Below are 19499 nucleotides of genomic sequence, written 5' to 3'. Positions count from 1 at the left end.
TTCACGTGACTTCCTCCGGAGACGGGGTCACGCGGTGGGCCGGTGAGCGGGCGGGGCCGTCGGATTCACCCGCGGCGCCAGTGGCCTATCGCTGGCCGGGTGAGGCGGGCACGCGGTAGGGGGCGGGGTCGGGTGCGCGGCACGGCGCGGGAGCGCGCCGGTGGCGGCGGTGGCTGCGGCGGAGTGGGGAATGTCGGCTGCGGCGACGGTGGCGGCTTAGGCCCAAGAGACTGGCGGCGGTGGCCCCTCCTGGTGCCGTTCGGCGCGTGGCCAGCTCTAGAGTTCGGAACAGAACGCTCAGCGTCGTGGTCCCGCCCCGGAAAGTTTGTTCCGGAGCCGCTACCTTTCGGCCGGCTCGGCCCGGCATGAAGCGGCGCTGAGGAGCTGTCGCTGCTGTAGTCGCCGCCTGAGGAGAAACCGGAGTACCTTGGGCCACGCCGATGACTACTGCAAACTGTGGCGCCCCCGACGAGCTCGACTTCAAACTCGTCTTTGGCGAGGACGGGGCGCCGGCACCGCCGCCCCCCGGCTCGCGGCCTGCAGGTGGGTGCCGGGCCGGGCGGGACCGGGCAGCGTCTTCTCTTGCTCGTCCTCTCCCTGGTCCTTTTGGCCGTCCGGTGTCTGGTGACACCGTGTGTGCGCGCGTGTGGTGAGTGAAGAGCGGATTTACATCGCCGAGGAGGCGAGTGGGTCGCTGCGGTGTGGAAGTGGCCGCGGGCTTAGCCGGTAGCGAAGTAGTGGGAAACTCGACTCCGGGACGCCTGGGGCCAGTGGACTCTCGGGGTTTGGGCCGAGGGTCGGGGCCACTGCCCAGGCGGCGTCTGATTGTCGCTGCTTTGCCTACGCGGAGAAAATGTCCCTGTGAAGTACAAGCGCAGTTTGGTTTTCATCTATTTAATTTTTTTAAATTTTTATTTGAAAGGTGCACATTCTTGAAGTGTAGGAGCTCTCTAAAATTTGTGCACACATCTGTTAAGTCTGCTTTGCTGGGAGGGAGGAATGCTGTCGTTTTAAGTTCCACTTGTGTAAGTTTATGGCCCACTTTTAATTCGAAGTGTAACATAACGGGACTTTCTGAAAACTAGGTTTCTTTTCTTGAGCAGATGTTCTGTTTCAGGAGATTATAAGAAAGTGGGGTGCCCTGTTCATAATTCTAGAAGTTTCTGGAAATCAATTTTTATTTTAAGAAAAAGCTCACCTCGCAAGGTGTTTTAAAGGAGATCGTGAATTGGGAAGGCTGGGCACCATATAATACATGGAGGTCAGACCAATCAGGAAATAGAAACAGGATGGCTGGGGACTTAGAGGTCTCCTGTGACCTGGTTTGAAATACTGTGGTTCAGTAAGTTCACTTTTTCTATTACCCATGTAGGCGAATTTCAAAAGGGAGATGGATAAGTATTCCTAATTATTCTTTATTCCTAATTATTCTTTCCGCGTATTAGGTGAATTATTTCATGTTCATATTGATGTTCAACAGACTGTTCTGTAGAGTTGCATTGAAAAACATAACTGAGTGTGAGGCATAAGGATTCTTTGGGCCCTGTTTGTCTTGTCAGTCGTTTTAGTCTTTTCGCGTTACATGTTTTTTTCAACATAATAAATAATATGCAGTAATTTGTTGGCTGTGTTTGTTTCAATTCCACTGACATCATTGGAGCACCTGTTATGTTGAAGGTACTGTTAGGAACTTTGTAGTGTTACAATATATGCAAAAAGGACTGAGGCCCCTCAAGGAGATTGGGAAATGGGGTTGGGGGGCACATGACCCAAATAACTATGCTGCTCGGCAGATGGAATAGAGAGGTACAAGGGGTTGCATTTGTGAAGAGTGTGGCATTGAATTGTACTTAGCTTATGAGGATTTAATTAAATAAAAACAACTAGTTTGAATGAATTTTTTTATTATAAACATAAACAGTTGATGTCAGCAAATTCACTGGGCACGAACTTGATTAGAGCACATTCTATACCAAATATATATGATCAGTAAAGACGTTAACCAAACATATGAGTAATAAAGGAGTATCATCATGTAAATAGGAACTGAATGTACATCCACATATTGAATAATATTTAAAACCCATGAAAACAGCTTTTTAAGAAATGATTGATTTTTTTTTGTCAAAACCCAGAAAACCATTTTGTTATTAATATGACTCTAGAAGGAGTTAAGGTTTGAAACTTGATTTATACATGAAACCCTCAAAGTTAAACTTGAGCAGTTTTATTTGTGACAAAAAATGCACTTAAAAATATGCTGGTAGCTACTTTTTTAAAGTGTTTAAAATTAAGGTGAAATACACTATATATAAACCATTTTAAAGTGAATGACTCATTGCCATTTCATGCATTCCCAATGTTGTGTAATCACAACTTATATCTAGTTCCAGAATATTTTCATCACTCTAAAAGGAAACCCTAAACCCAATAATAAGCAGTTGCTCCTCATTCTCCCTGGCCCCCTCTCAGTCCTTGGAAGCCCAGTCCTTAATCTGGGATCTGTCTCTGGACTTACCTGTTCTGGATATTTCATGTAAATGGAATCATATGTATGTGACCTTTTGTGGCTGGCTTTTTTCACTTAGCATAGTGTTTTTGTAGTTCAACCATGTTGTAGAACATATCAGTACTTGATTCCTTTTGTGACTGAACAGTCTATTGTATATATTCCCCAATTTGTCGACCCATTCATCCATTGATGGTGAGTAGTGCTGCCGTGAACACCTGGCAGCTAATTTTAAAATTCTCTTGAGAAGGATATGTTATATATTCAGAGCTAAGGTTTCAAAATTATTGGTTTACAAAATTAGTTTTCATTTAAATAAGTATAATTATGTGTATAGTTTGAAGAAAGTAAGTGGGTTGACTGACATGCTTTTAAGATAATATGCAGTAAAGAGGGCCATGAGAATAAATTGCTTGGTAGAATTCAGGTCAGTATTAGGTTGTGTCAGCATTTTTACTTGGTTTTTGGATTCTCTTCCTCAATAGAATGGAAGTTTCATGAGGGCAGAAGTAGTGCCTATGCTTTTTCATGGTTGTTCGTTATCAGTGCTTAGCATAGTATCTTAAACCCAGTAGGCACCCAGTATTTGTTGACTTAATGAGTAAGTACTGCTGAAGTTTTGAGTCTGTGCTCACATTTTGTGGTAGAGGAAGTTGAGACTTGCTTCAGTTCTTTGGCTTTTATTGGTCAGATCCATAAGATAGATCTTGGTCATTTTGGACTGCAGGTTTTCCATCTCTAAAGATTTCAGACTACTTGAATCACATTTAATTTCATGCAGATTTTTGAAAAAATATTTGGAGAGGCAGGTAGAGGATGAAGACTTGAGGGCTAACCAAAAGCTCTTTTAGTAAATATCCTAAGCAAGCTTGTTAAAGTACAGATTCAGTGATCTGATGATTTGATACTTGATAATGTCAGATACATTTTTGACTAACTTTTTAAGAATTTTGCTTATAGAGGTGTTTTGACATTTTTCCATTAAAGAAAATTTAAGACCCTAGAGTCTTTAGCTTTTATTTGTTTTATATTTTGAGGACTGTGCTAGTTTTGATTTTTACAGTTAAAATGAATCAAACTAATTTTTAAAAAGATTTACTTATTTATTTATCTTTAGAGGGGAAGGGAAGGACAGAGGGAGAGAAATATCAATGTATGGTTGCCTCTTGTGTTTCCCCTGCTGGGAACTGGCCTGCAGCCTAGGCATGTGCCCTGACTGGGAATTGAACCGTGGTTGCTTGATTCCCAGGCCCACGCTCAGTCCAGTGAGCTACACCAGCCAGGGCCTGAATCAACTATTTTGTTTCAACTTTCTTTTACTTAATGCCTAACTTCAAAATAAATATATACCTCAATAAAAGAGAATTTAAACTTGACAAGTGTTTAATGTACATAGTTTGTTAACATTACTTGCCATTATAAAGGGCAGCTTTTGGTGCTCTAGTTTAGTGTACTGATTGTATATCTCTAATTTAGTTTGATGTTATAATCTTTACTTTTCATATTCAAAATTTCATTCTCAGGGTTTGTTCATTACTAAATATTGACTTTCTACCTGAATAAGGGTCATTGGAAGGAGTTTGTGTTATGCTGTGTGTAGTGTCTTATCTACTGCCACTTTTTAAAAGGGGAGAAATATGTTTTGTCAGATACCACTTTAATCATATCCAACTTTATTTGTTTATTTATTTATTTATTTTTGGAAAGATGGGAAGGGAAGAAGAAAGAGTGGGAGAGAAACATCAATGTGTGGTTGCCTCTCATGTGTACCCTACTGGGGACCTGACCTGCAACCCAGGCATGTGCCCTGACTGGGAATTTGCTTCACAGGCCCGTGTTTAATCCACTGAGCTATACCAGCCAGGGCCCATATCCAACTTTTTTATATGTAAAGTTGAAGAGTTTTTCCTAGCTCATAGTCTAGTCTTTAACCCGTAGTGTTTTTACTTTGTTTAGTGCTCGGAGAGCTGATTCATATGTTCTATGTAATTTACTATATCTTAGAAGTTTTCTCATTTTTCAGTTTTTATTGATAATTTTTACTGAATATTTTTATTTTATCTTTTGTTAGATAATGTACAGGGTGTTGCAAAAGAAATTTACAGTTAGGAGAACCGGATCACAGTTTATTCTTGTATTATAATTTATTAGCTATTATATTATTTTCCATGTGAACAACAGTAAATCTACTCTTGCCACACTCTGTATTGAAAGCTCTTGGCACAGTCCTTGGTCCATTGGTGCTCATTAGAAGTGGTAGTTAACAAAACTTCAAACTGTTCTTTAAAAACACACACAAAACTGGTGGTAGCTTATTTTTAACCTCGTCCTCTTTCCTAGTCCCTTTTCCCTATACTAAACTAAAACACTGGAGATCCAGTCATTTACATCTTACTTAAATGAGTTGGAAAATGCCTTAGACATTTTAATTTTATTCTCTCAATTCTATTATTTTCAGTTTTACATCCTTCCTCATATCTTAGTAAATACAGTTACTGAAGGTCATTCGCTTTTAATTATGTTTTTCTGCTTTGTTGAATGAAGTTGTTACTCAGTATGGTGTAAAGGTGGTTGATTTGCAAACCATACTAAATATAATTGGATATTTAAATCAGTATAAAAAAGGGAACTTGCCTGTATGGTTTCCTGTAGAAATATAATGGCGTGTTTGTACAGTGCAGTAGGTACTGTGCAGGAGGATTTGGTTACTGCTGAGCCTTTTATGTCATAGGTCAGTTTTTTCTTTAGACTTGAATGCAGTGAGAATATGTATTAGGCGATTGAGTCAATGATAAACATCTTACTATTTAACTTGGAAGAATTATTTAATATTATGTTTCTTCCACACTTTTTTTGATAGGGGCAGAGGATGTTCCTGGGGGTATTAGCAGAATTTTGTGATGGAGATTAGTGAATAAATATATTTTAGTGAGTATGGTGAAAAATTAATGAAAAAATTCTATGTCATATTGTTTTGTTAAAACTTCATGATCGTAACAGCATTGTTATGCCTGTGTTTTCATAGATTTTCCCATTTGTTGATACAGAAGGAATATTTTGGTCTATATTCTAAACTGTTTGTAGGGAATACTGTGATAGTTTTATTAGATAATATTATTAAAATTAAAACTTGGGTGTTATATATGTAACCAAGAAATTGGGGGAGAGGTCCTAGTAAGGCCTGTATCTTAAGCATTTAAGATATTAATTTTGGATAAGTTGTAGAATCAGCTTATTATTATGATCTGCTTTTCTTTTCTTTCTTTTTTTTTTAAAAGATTTTATTTATTTATCTTTAGAGGGGAAGGGAAGGAGAGAGGGAGAGAAACATCAATGTACGGTTGCCTTTTGTGCATCCTCTGCTGGGAACTGGCCTGCAGGGAACCGGCCTGCAACCCCGGTATGTGCCCTGACTGGGAATAGAACCGCGGTTGTCTGGTTCACAGGCCTGTGCTCAATCCACTGAGCTACACCAGCCAGGGCTATGATCTGCTTTTCTGTGGCAACAAGTAAACTTTGCCTAAAGTTCTATGTATTTTTATTGAAGGCATACTCCAGGCTCTGCTTTTGAGTTTTGCTCAATATTTTTCAGTGGAGTGTGATCATAAAGACATTTTTGGTAAGAAAATATGGAGTTTGTTTTTCCTGAGAGAAAGTAATAAATAAAATGGAAATCTTTTAAGAGCATATAGCGAGCTGAGTTAATGATCTTAAAGTTGAATGTGTTCTTTACTTCTTAGTATTGAGTAGTAGTTGATGATTCAGTTTGGTGATGTTTTATTTTATATAAGGGGTGGAGTTGAGGAAGCCATAATACAGTGAAGTCAATAGCATTCATTACTCTTAAGAGATAGGAAACCTGAGTAGGTTGAGCCTCATTTGATAGTAAGCAGTAGTTTGCTCACCACAGTAACATAAATAAGGGAGGTGTTGTCTAAAGCTGTCCTGGTGGGTCAGGGGAGTAGACACAGCAGACTTGGCAGTAAGCCTGGCTTCTAAAACAAAATCCAAGTCATCAAATTTGCCCAGGCATGCCATATGAGGTTCAAGTAACAGTGGAATTTAAGAGGAGTGAGTTTGTTCAGGGAGGCTTAGGAGAGTCACAAGCAGGAGCAAGCTTTTTTGACAGCCATAATTTTGACTCAAACACAGCATGTGTCTGCATATATTTCTGCATATCTGGTAATGTTTATATAATTATATTGCATGACTCTCACCTGTTTGACAGACTTTGGTAAACTTTAGAGGAGTGGAACAATTGGACCTGTAAGGTCTGTAGTATGGTCTACGAATTGTCTTTGGATTGTTAGCTGAAATTTAATCGTTGGGATAGTTATAGTTAACATATTGGTAGTTCTGTGTGTAAGGGAACCTACATGTGTGTGAAAGCTTGAAAACCCCAGGTACACTAGAGAAGTAACTTGAAGGCTTCAATTTCCAACAAAATGTACAGTCTTAATATGTCTTAGTGTTACAGAAGCAGGTGAGAATTTTAATGTTTTAAAATATGTTTTTAGTGTCTTAAATACTTCTACATTTCTTAATTTTGTGTTACATTTTTATCAGCTTTGATGTATTTTAATTAGAAAATAGGTAGGATTATGCGAGCTTTGAAGTTATAACTTTTTTCAGAAATGTTGATTTGTGTCATACGTAAAAATATTTTTAAAAGCATATTTTTCATCAAGGTAATCATTGCCTAGAAGACTTTAATGGACAGTTTGTGAGTTGTACTTCAATGCAAATATTTTTCAGTATTGCTTTCAAATAAAAAAGGTTGTTAACCAAAGGATCATGGTTCGATTCCCCGTCAAGGCACATGCCTGGGTTGCAGGCCAGTTCCCAGCAGGGGATGCACCAGAAGCAACCATCCATTGATATTTCTCTCCTTTTCTCCTTTCCTTCCCTTCTAAAAAATAAATAAATAAAATTAAAAAAAATAAGTAAAAAGGTTGTTAAATAAAAATGACATTCAGGGAAAAAATGACATTTAAAAGTTGCTGAAGCTAGATGATGGGTGTATGGGAGGCTTATTATAATCTCTGTACTTTTGTGTATGTTTTAAAATTCCCATAACAAACAGTTAAAAAAATTAAAAACTTTCTTCTTTACAAGTGCATATTAGGATAAGAAAAACATTCACTTTGAAAAATAGCATTGTGAAGTTAATAGGACTTACTGTTGTAGTTACTCAATAATTTTTGAAAACTGGTATCAATAAATAAAAAGAAAAAAATAGTTGTGGTATGTCTGATCTGCAAAACCCATTTCTCTTTTTGGTTAGGTAACGTTAGTAGTGGGATGGTGAAGTGAGTGAGTGGGGTGCATAAATAGGAAGTAAACTGAGTTTTGATGTTCTTTTGAGTAGGTATTTTAAAATATTTTCTCATAGTGAATATATAGCATCAGAAAAATTTTACTTATTATTTAGTAATTTAAGGGCTTGAAATCATTTTTTAAAAATGTAATGTTTGACGTTGCTTGTATCCATTAGTCTAATATTTATTATTTATCAACTTACTTTAACTTTTTTCTTAAGATTTTATTTATTTTTAGAGAGAAGGGAAGGGAGGGAGAAAGAGAGGGAGAGAAACATCAGTGTGAGGTTGCCTCTCACATGGCCCCCACTAGGGACCTGAACTGCAACCCAGGCATGTGCCCTGATTGGGAATCGAACCCAGAACCCTTCGGTTCACAGGTCGATACTCAAGCCACTGAGCCACACCAGCAAGGCAAGATAGAGAAATTTTTATTTTAATGTTACTTTTTGTTTTTTTTACTGCAACGTAAGAAATTAAGGGAACTTAATATTTCCTTCGTTATCAACTTTCACTTCATTTTGGTAAAGGTTCTTCAATTAAAAATTACATTCAGCCCTGGCTGGTGTAGCTCAGTGGATAGAGCACGAGCCTGTGAAGCAAAGGGTCGCCGGTTCGATTTTCAGTCAGGGCACATGCCTGGGTTGCAGGCCAGGTCCCCAGTAGGGGACACATTAGAGGCAACCATACATTGATGTTTCTCTCCCTCTCTCCTTTCCTTCCCCCTCTCTCTAAAAATAAATAAATAAAATATTTTTTAAAAATTACATTCAGAAATTGTTGAAGCTAGATGATACATGGGGACTCATTTACGTGCTAGAAAACTTTCACAATACAAAGTCTTGAAGTCTTTTTGATCAAGATGTAGAGTAAGAAATACATTTAACATTTCAACCCAGCACAACCATTCATGTTTATACACAGAAAACTGAGATAGAAGTTTCAGATAAAATAGCACATACCTTTATACTATGGCAGTTACCCTGACATTTTCTTTTTCATTAAATTAAAAAATTGTTCATGACTCACTTAGGTTTGAAAAACAGAGCTCTAGGAGGTGGTTTCATAGTTCTGATTATGTTAAACCTGTTCATTGGGATGTTCTTGTTATTCAAGCCATTATTTTCACATTTTTTGTGAAAAATACGCCACATTTAAAAAAATATTTTTTAATTGAATTAGCTTATTGTCATTTTTTAGTGGGTTAGTTGGGTGCTAAATTTTGCCACTTCCTGGAAATCAGTTGTATCTCCCCCTTTTTCTCTGCTCTATTGCCAAAGTCAAGTCTTGGTCATCTTCTGTTTGAATTTGTGTAATTTTCTCTTCATATTTTATTCCCCCAAATTCAGTTTTGAAAGTCACAACTAAGGTTATCTTCACTTTCTGCTCTGTTGCATCCGTATCCTGCTTCCTCATTGGTCTTCCTCATTGTGCTCCACCTATTTGATATCTCTAACTCTGTACAATAATATCAAGTTCCATCAGTTATTTTATTCATCTTTTCAACCTGTGTAAAACCTTTCCCTCCACCCATTTGTCTGAACTGCCTCTGCCATCCACATGTTGTTCCATAGTCTTTCTCTTTGGTGAGGCAATTTGGAAACATTTTGAGGTAGTACGGAGCTCTAGATCTGGGTTCTTAGATTCGTGACTATTGCTGGTTATGTGACATTGCTAAAAAGCACAGCATAGTTTCAGGCTAAGTCAGTCCTTTCATTTTATAAGAGGAAATTGAGGTTCAGGTTGACTTGCCCAAGGTCATTTTACCTAGTTAGTTGCCTAATAGAAACCCAGGACCTCTGATTCCTAGTCTTTTGTTGTTCTTCAGTAAATTGCTTAATTTCTGCGTGACAGTCTTAAGAGTTTTATTCACAGCTTATAATTTTGATCATTTTGTAACTGTTTCGTTTTTGGTTGTGTTCTGTTAGGTAAATACTTAATTTAGTGTTTATGAATACCTATTATGTGCAGGGTATTTTTATATATTGATACATTATTTCCAAGTCTCATTATAACCTGAAGAGGTAGATATTTTCGTTTTATACAGTAGATAGAATTGAGCATCTAGATTCTAGAAAGTAGAAGAGTTGGTGTTTTAACCCTGGTTTTCTGACTTAGGCTCTTTCTACTGTGCCTTTTGCCTCACCACTATTCCCAGAAAGAGTTTACTACAGAAATACTGAATTTTTCCTTTGGTGAAACCACTCCTCAAGTTGAATACATGGAATCAAACATATCTGAGCAAGAGTTACAAGTTATACATGTGTTACTGTGACTAGATTTTCTGCTTTTGGCTTAAAATGGTTGCTTGAGGGTTGTCTCTTACTCCTTGCCCTACACAAGATATTTTTAAATGGTAGCAGTGATACAGCCTGACCAGTGGAGTGTACTGCACAGCTAGTTGTGCTAGGCCCAGATTCACCTCTTTTAGGTCTCTTCTCTTCGCTTCCTTATGGAGTTGGAGGTCAGGCAGCCTCCCCTGTAGTTTGAAGTTTTAAGCGCTGAGGATTTGTCCTCTTTGATAACTCTCTCCCACATTGTGCTGATTATGGTTTGATTTGTGACCTTCACTGGCTGTTCTAGACTTCAGAAGATTTAAAATTTAAAGCATTTTTAGATTTGTCATTAAAACTGCCCTAAACCTAAATGAGGGGAAAGTTCAGAATTTTAAAAATGCTAAATTACTAGTTAGGGCAGTTTTTTTTTTTTAACATTTTTTCCTCACAGGTTCCAAAAGATGTACAAGTACTATTTATTTCTTTGATTGAATTTAGAACCCACGTAAAACTGCTCTACCTTCTTTAGCCACTGACACACGTTTTTTTTCCTTGATATTTTGATCAGTTTGCTATCTGCTATTTATTTTTATCTCCCAAGATCAGTATTGGCTGTTGGGCTTCTCTTTGTGTAATACATTAAAAAAAATTTTTTTCACACACACACCCAGTTGTTTCTGAACCTTTCCAGAACTCTCCTTTTCAGAGCAAAGGCAAGAAGACTCTTTTATTGTATTACCCAGCACATGTTGACTGATTACTATTTTGAAACTTTGATGACTTTTATCATCTGATCAGTATTTGAAAGGAATAGTAATACTTTAAATTTTCTAGTTTAAACATTTCCAAATAGTTACATTTGGTTGGGGAAAGGAAGGAGACACAAACACTTTCTTCACCTGGCTCTTTTCTTTAAAAGTGAGGAAGCCCTTTTCCAGAAGCCTACAGCAAACTTAACCACTCATTTCATTGACCAAAATTGGGTTACTTTCCCTTTTCCTAAATTAGTCACTGGTAAAGACTGATGGAATTATTCTTAGTCAGCCAGGCCCATCCCTTGGCCTGAGGATGCGGTTGGCTTCCCCTGAAGCACATGGCTGCATGGGAGAAGAGTGGACATATGGAAGAAAATCTGTTGGGAGGAAGGAGAAAATAGATGCTGGTGGTGGGAGTGAGAGAGGAATCAACCAAAAGAATCCTCTGCACTCACTATTCATAGTATGTTAGCAATTGAGGAACTTTAAAACATAAACATGATTCTTACTATGCAATTACTTTTTCTGGCATTGGCTTTTTCCCTTGTGTTGTCAGAGTTCTTGAGGGTGGACATGGGAGTTATTTAAGTGCAGAGAATGAAGTATGGCTAGTAGATTTTTATGTTCCTTGTGTGGCTCAAGGGGATATGGTCAAGCAGATAATGCAGAAGCATAAAGACAAGCTCTGTCCCAGTAGATCAGTTGGTTAGAGTGTCATCCCAATATGCCAAGGTTACAGGTTCATTTTTTGGATGGGGCACATACAAGAAGCAGCTAATGCATAAATAAGTGGAACAACAAATTGATGTTTCTCTCTTCCCCTTCCTCTCTAAAATCAATTTAAAAAATTTAAAAAAGATTTTATTTATATTTAGACAGAGGGCAAGGGAGAGAGAACGAGAGGGAGAAAAACACCAATGTGCAGTTGCCTCCTGCGAACCCCACACCTGGGAACCTGGCCCACTACCCAGGCATACGCCCTGACTGGGAATCGAGCCAGTGACCCCCTGGTTCCCAGACCAGAGCTCAGTCCACTGAGCCACACCAGGCAGGGCTCTAATATCAATTTTTTAAAAATCAGGTTTGAAGACAGAGTTATCTAGTTATCCAATCCTGATTTATCAAAATAGAAATCGTATTTTTTAAATGTTTTTTTAAGTATTGTTTTACTCTTTGTCTTTAAGGCTAGTCTGAAAGGAACTAGTGTTTGTTAAAAGATAAACTAGAAGGATATGCACTGGAAGAGAAAGTAGAAACCAGACAAGAACATTGAATAAGATCTCAAAAAGGAAGGGACCCCAAGACCATTAACTGAGTAAATAAACCAAACCATTCAATCTTTTAATGAAATTTATTATGTCAACTTACCGGAATGAATGTGTAAATAATACAGGTACAGAGAAGGCCCTGTGAGAGCATAAATGACAAAGAGCTTAACTTGGAGAGGTCAGTGAAGTTATAGTCAAGCTGAATCCAGTACGGTGAGTTTCCTAGGTAGATAAGAGAGAATGTACACTCAAGGCCCACTGATGAACACACCCAAAGACACAAGTTAGAGAGCATAGGCCTTTAATTTGGAAAGGTTGACTATCAGGCTAAAGTATCCAGATGTGGCTGGAGATGGAGAGACTGTTATGCTGTAGTGAGGAGTTTGGATTTTAGATTGAAGATAGCAGGGAGCCACTGAACGATTCCAAGCTTGACAGGAATGTCAAATTTGTCTTACCCACTCGTCTACCCTGCAGGTAATGGCATGAGTAAGTCAGGAATGGAGATGGGGACAAATACTGGATCTGAGAAATGATAAGGGTAGAGTAGTGAAAATGGCAAGGTAGGAATAAAGCTGAGACAGATTTAGGGGAAAGAAATCAATAGGACCTGGTATCAATTGTGTAAGGAGGCTAGGATTATTTCTGTTTTTCTAATTTGGGTCATTTGGGGCTGTGGAGAAGCAAGTTTGGAGGTGGGGAAAGGGGTAAGATGATTCAATTTAATAAAGTGTGCCAGGCGCTATGAAAAGTTCGGGAAGCTTATATATCATTTTACCAGAATGAAAAAATGTGGAGCAGAGACTAGACAAAGTAAAAGGGGAGTTTTGGCTTCCAGGGACTGTAGATTTTGGCAACTTGCCTACAGAATGTATGATAAATAAGGGTTGTTTAATAAATATTTGTTATGTACCTTTTCCTGGTACTATAGAAGGAACAGCTTCTTTTTTTTTTTTTAAAGATTTTATTTATTTATCTTTACAGGGGAAGGGAAGGAGAGAGGGAGAGAAATATCAATGTATGGTTGTCTCTCGTGTGTCCCCTGCTGGGAACTGGCCTGCAACCCAGGCATTTTGTGCCCTGATTGGGAATCAAACTGTGATCCCGTGGTTTGCAGGCCTGCACTCAATCCACTGAGCCACACCAGCCAGGGCAGCTTCTTTATAAATGGAAAGTTATGTCTCCTTTATGAAGAGAATTGTACCCTGCTTTTAGGCAGAAAGGGAGAGGGCAGAAAGTTTTTTCTGTGTCATCTGTTTTTCGGTTATATTCAGCTTAAATAAGCCTTATGCAAAAGTAGCATATTTCGATGTGGCATATTTTGATTCTGTCCAGTAATAAGCTGTACTTATTTAAAGTGTACAGTTTGATAAGTTTTGACACATATAGGTCTGTGAAATTTTCACCACATTCAAGATAGTGAACATACTCATCACCCCCAAAAGTTTCCTTGTAATCATTCCCTCCCACTCACCTTTCCCCAGACAACCACTGAAGTTACTATAGAAAACATGTAAACAGAGCCATGAAGTATATACTCTTTTTCGTCTGGCTTCTTTCATTTGGCATTTTTATTTTGAGATTTATTCATGTTATTGAGCATATCAATAGATTATTCATTTTTATTGGAGAGTAGTTCCCATTGTGTGTATATATCACAGCTTGTTTAGCCATTTACCTCTTGATGGGCTTGTAGACTATTTCCAGGTTTGAGCTATAACAAATAAAGCTGCTCTGAGTATTCATGCATAAGTCTGTGTCGACACATTTCCTTTACCCTTGGATCATATGATAGGTTTAACTTTTTGAGAAACTGCCAAACTTTTCTGGGGTGGACGTATCATTTCACATTTTACCAGAAGTTGAAATAAACATTTTTACATCTTCACCATTTGATATGGTTAATCCTTTTAGTTTTAGGTTATTCAAATAGCTGTAATATCATCTTATGGTTTAATTTTATATTTTCCTAATGACTGATACTGTTGAGCATTTTTTATGTGCTTTTTTGCTGTCTATCTTTTTGGTGAAGTGTCTATTCAAGTCTTGCTTATTTAAAACTTTTTATTTTGAAATAATTATAGATTCACAGAAAGTTACAAAAATATATATAAAGGGAGAGGTTCTCGGTATCCTTCTCTCAGTTTTCCCCAATATCAATTTGCATAGCAATAGTATAATACCAAGACCAAGAAAATGACATTGGTACAACCTACTGAACTTATTCAGATGTCATCAATTTTACATGCACTCATTTGTGTGTGTGTGTGTGTGTGTGTGTGTTTGTAGTTCTGTGCCATTTTGTCACATGTGTTGATTCATGTAACCATCACCACAGTCAAGATACAGAACTGTTCCATTACCACAAAGTTCCATTTCACTAACCTCTTTATGGTCACACCCACTTCCCTGCCTCCCTCCCCTCCCCTCCCCTCCCCAGTCTAATCCTGGCAACCACTAATCTTCTCCATCTCCATAATTTTATTTCAAGAAAATGTTATAGAAATTGAGTCATATTGTATTTAAACCTTTTAAGGTTGGCTTTTAACACTCAGTATAATTCCCTAAAGATCCTTACAAATTGTTGCATTTATTAAGTTTGTTCCTTTTAATTACTGAGTAGTATTCTGTGATATGGATGTTTTATATGTTTAACCTTTTACCCATTGAAGGACATTTGATTATTGCCAGTTATTGGCTATTGTAAGTAAAGTTACTGTGAACATTTGTGTACAGGTTTTGTTTGAATATAAATTTTATTTCTCTGGTTATAAATTCCCCCAAATAGTTGCCTCCCAACCTCCAGTATAGGAGTTTAGCTTTATAAGACACTGGCAAACTTTTACATTCCCTCCCACACTGAATAGGTTGCCTAGTTTCTCTGCATCTTAAGCAGCATTTAGTTGTGTCACTGTTTCTTATTTCAGCCATTCTGACTGGTGGTTAGTGGTATCTCATGGCTTTTTTTAATTAAAAAATATTTTTATTGATTTAGAGAGGAAAGGAGATGAGAGAGAGAGAGAAAAAAATACCAGTTTTTGTTGTTTCACTTATTTCATTGGTTGTTTCTTGTACAATATGTGCCTTGGCCCAGGATTGAACCTGCAATCTTGGTGTACTGGCACAACACTCTAACCAACTGAGCTACCCAGCTAGGCTCATTATGGTTTTAATGTATATTTTCCTAATGACTGATACTTTAAACATCTTTTTAAATCATCTACATCACTTTTATTCATGTCCATTGAATTCTTTGCCTCTTTTAAAATTGGATTTTCTTATTACTGAGTTTTGAGATTTTCTTACTTTTTATTAGTCACAAGTCCTTTGTCAGATACATGCTTTGCAAAGAGTTTTCCCCCAATCTGTGGCTTGTCTTTTCATTAACAGTGTCTTGCAGAAATTTTTAGTTTCAATGAAGTTTGATTTATTAATTTGTTCTGTTAATGGATTGTGCTTTTGATATTACATATAAGAAATATTTGCTTGAACTGAGTTCACAATGATTTTCTTCTACTCCTGGCCGAGTGGCTTAGTTGATTGGAGCATTGTCCCATATACACCAAAAGGTTGAGGGTTCCACCCCTGGTCCAGACGTGTATGGGAGGCAGAGGCAACTGATTAACGTTCTTCTCTCTCCTTCTCCCTCTCTTTCCCTCTCTTTCCCCTCCTCCTCCTCACCTTTCCTCTCCTCATCTCTCCTCTCCCCTCTCTCCTCCTCCAGTCTCTCCTCTCCCCTCTTTTCCTCTTCTCCTCTCCCTCTCCTCTCGCCTGGCCTCTCCTCTTCCTCTTCTCTTTTCTCTCCTCTCCTTTTTTCTCTCTTTTCTTTCTTTCTAATCAATAAACCTATTTTCTGGTGAGGATTATTATTATTTTTTAGGATTTTCTTCTAGGTGTTCTTTTGGAGGTTTTATAGTTTTTGGTTTTACATTTAGGTCTATGATCTATTTTGAGTTAATTTTTTGTGCGTGGTGTAAGATATGGACCCATGTTCATAGTTTTTTACATAATGGATATCCAGTTCTTCCAGTCTCATTTATTGAAAAGGCTATCCTTTCTCCACTGCGTTGCTTTTGCACCTTTGTCAAAAATAGTTGACTATATATGGGTAGGTTTACTTCGGACTCCTCTTTTGAGCTTTGTGTCCTTTACTGATAACTACAGTATCACAATTACTGTACCTTTATAGTAACTCTTGAAATCAGATAGTGTCACCTTTTCAACAATGTTTTTATCAAATTGTTTTGGCTATTCTAAATCCTTTGGCTTTTTACAAAGATTTTAGAATTAGCTTCCCAGTTTCTGCAAAAATAACTGTTAGAATTTTGATTAGGATTATATTGAAGCTACAGACTAGTTTTGGGAGAACCAATATCAGTATTGAGTCTTCCAATCAATCCATGAGTAAAACGTCTCTCTTCATTTACTTGATTATTTTATTATATGTTTATTAATGCTTTATTATATATCACTACTATTTAATTTCTTAGCTATAGTTTGTAGTTTTCAGTGTACAGGTCTTGCTATTGTGAGTGTTGATATAAATATTCATGTACAAAGTTATGTGTGTGACTGTTTTCATTTGATTATATGTTTAACTCTTTGAGGAGATAACAGACTTTTATACACCAGCAACACCATTTTACATTCCTATTAGCAATGTATGAAAGTTCAGATTTCTCCATATCCTTGCTGTTACTTGTTATTTTAAATTTTTGGTCTCTCACTGTGGTTTTGATTTACTTTTCCCTAATGACTAGTGATGTTGAGTGTGTTTTTATGTGTTTACCAGCTATTTGTATATTGTCTTTGGCGAAATATGTATTCAAGGTCTAAAAATAGTACCATTTTAAAATTCTTTTTTTGTTGTTGTTGACTTGTAAGAGGTTTTTTTTTTTTTAATATATACTGGATACTTTCTTGAGCTTATATGCTTGTAATATAGTACATTCTTTTCCCATTATGTGCATTCCATCTTGGAATCCTCCCAAACCTTGTTATTTTTTAAAATTTGTATTTGTTGAAGTTCATTCTTTCTGATATATGGTTGTGTAGGTTTTGACAAATGCATAGAGTTAAGTATTCCTTACCCCAGTAGCATACAGAACAGTCCCATCATCTTAAAAATCTCCCATGTGCCCTTTTTGTAGTTAACCCACTCCTTCTTCCCTTTGCGTCTGGTTTCTTTCACTTTTTTAAAATGCATTTATGATAACATTCATTCATGTCATTGTATATATCACTTGCTAGTTTCTTTTTATCACTATAAAGTATTCCAGTGTATGGATGTCCTGAAGGTAGTGGATCCATTCACCTGTCGAAAGATATCTTCGTTCCTGATAATTTGCTGCAAAGAGTCACATACAGGTTTTTGTGTGAACATAAGTGTTCAGTTTACTAGATCTCAAAGAGTCATGTTTTGGTTTCTTTGATTTTACTCTGTTTTCTGTTTCATTTATTTTCTGCTTTCATTTTTATTATTGCCTTTCAAGTAGAGTAGTTTAAGGAGGAAGGGTTAGTGTCTATTTCAGGGAGATTGATGCAGGTGCGCAGGCTGTATTAAGGGCTGTTTCCGTGGATGGATAAGATCTGAAGCTGTGTAACTTTGAAAGTGAGAAAAAAAGGAGAAAGTGGAGACAGGGACAGTATACTACTCTTTCTAAAAATTTATTTTTTATTTATTTTCATCTTCAGAGGACATTTTTTCATTGCTTTTTTTTTTTTTTAAGAGAAAGAGGAAGGTAAACATATATGTGAAAGAGAAATATTGATTGTTAGCACCCTGATGGGGGATCAAACCTGCAACATAGGTATATCCCCTGACCAAGAATCGAACCCATAGTCTTTCTGGTGTACAGGATGATGCTCCAACCAACTGAGCCATACTGGCCTGGGCCTCAGAGTTGAGTATTTAGATCAGGGTCTCTCAACCTTGGCACTGTTGACATTTCACACTGGTAATTCTTTGTTTTGGGGGGTCTGAGTTATATATTGTAGGATGTTTAGCAGCATCCTGGGCACCTGCTTGCTATATGCCAGTACTATCCCTGTAGATGTGACAACGAAAACATCCTCCACACATTGTCAAATCATCCCTGGGAAGCAAAATTGTCCCACTTGAGAACCGGTGTGGAGAGAAAAGACCCTAAAAAAGAACTCAGATCTCAGAGAAACTTTTTAAAGGAACTGGCAGATTGAAGGGAGTACCCAGTAGAGAAAAGGAGGATGTTGAAACTGTGGAAGAGAAGACACCTGATGGAACTAGGGAATGGAATTTAGATGGGGAGATTAGCTTTATATGGGAGATAAGTCACTTTTTATCCCAGAAAAAGGAAAAAGTGAAAGGATAAATTAGATATTTGTAGATATACACACATATATACATATATATACACACATTTTAAATTTTTTACATTTATTTATTTTTAGAGGAGAAAGGGAGGGAGAAAGAGAGGGAGAGAAACATCAGTGTGCAAGAGAAACATAGATTGGTTGTCCCTGGTTGGTGCCCCCAACCAGGGACCTGGCCAGTAACGCAGTTACCAACCAGTAACCCAGACATGTGCCCTAACTGGGAATCGAACTAGCAACTCAGTTTTCAGGCCAGCATTCAGTCCATTAAACCACACCAACCAGGGCATATTTTTGAGGGCGTTATAGGAGATAGTGGCTCTCTGCTATCCTTGTCAAGTAGAATCAAGATCCCTTGCTAAATGGGTGTCACTACAATAACTGCCAGTGAAGCAGCATCCTCCAGGGAACCAGTTTTAAATGAGAGTTGGGGGTGGAGGTAATCTGTTAAGAGATTGAGGCAGACAGAAGTTGGATGGGTGGTGTCATCCTTGTCAGTAGCCTGAAGCCCAGGGGAAAAGTACAGAGTGCTAAGGGATTAAAAGAAGAAACTAAAAGGGAGTGCTGGATTTGGGAGAAATGGAGGATCTCTGTTACAGGAATTTCTTTCTAGAAACTATAGATCTTATATGTATACTTATTCAGAGTGTAGGAGGACTTACTGATGTGATTTGTTAGAGGACTACTTAAAACATATTTATATTATGCTTTTATTATTATCTGATAAAATATGCTGTTAGTTTAAGTAATGGAAGCCTATTGTTGACTTAAAAATTATAGTCAGTAGTAATATGCATGTGATTGAGACCCAGATTTGTTTCTGTTCTATTAATGTTCTGTATTAATAGATCTAACATTTATTTGATGTCTGTTCTGGATACAGTGCTAGCTGTTGAAACAGATTATCTAGAATCCTCACAACAACCTTTCAGTGTAGATATTATCCTCAATTTACAGATAAGGTAACTGAAACTCAGCAGATTGACTTCGATGAACCTAAGTGGTTTATTTGACTCCAAAGT

The 19499-nt window shown here is 37.5% G+C and overlaps 1 protein-coding gene across 3 annotated transcripts in view; it reads left to right on the top strand.

The window, feature by feature from the left end:
* The first annotated feature begins 149 nt into the window (after positions 1-149).
* NFATC3 (nuclear factor of activated T cells 3) overlaps positions 150-19499 on the top strand; it is a 103946-nt gene continuing 84596 nt past the window's right edge. For 2 of the 3 annotated variants that reach the window (XR_008391868.1, XM_037162561.2), the window contains exon 1: positions 150-543. Coding sequence is in view for 2 of the 3 variants with exons in the window: in XM_037162561.2 (XP_037018456.2) it covers positions 441-543 (103 nt within the window). In the remaining variant the exon portion in view is untranslated. The remainder of the gene's footprint in view (positions 544-19499) is intronic. The other variant, XM_037162560.2, reaches the window with a different exon arrangement.

The sequence above is a fragment of the Artibeus jamaicensis genome, unplaced genomic scaffold, assembly GCF_021234435.1.
Source record: "Artibeus jamaicensis isolate MK-2021 breed Jamaican fruit bat unplaced genomic scaffold, CSHL_Jam_final contig_464, whole genome shotgun sequence".
In the NCBI taxonomy this organism is placed as follows: domain Eukaryota; kingdom Metazoa; phylum Chordata; class Mammalia; order Chiroptera; family Phyllostomidae; genus Artibeus; species Artibeus jamaicensis.
This window is presented reverse-complemented; position numbering and strand designations above follow the sequence as displayed.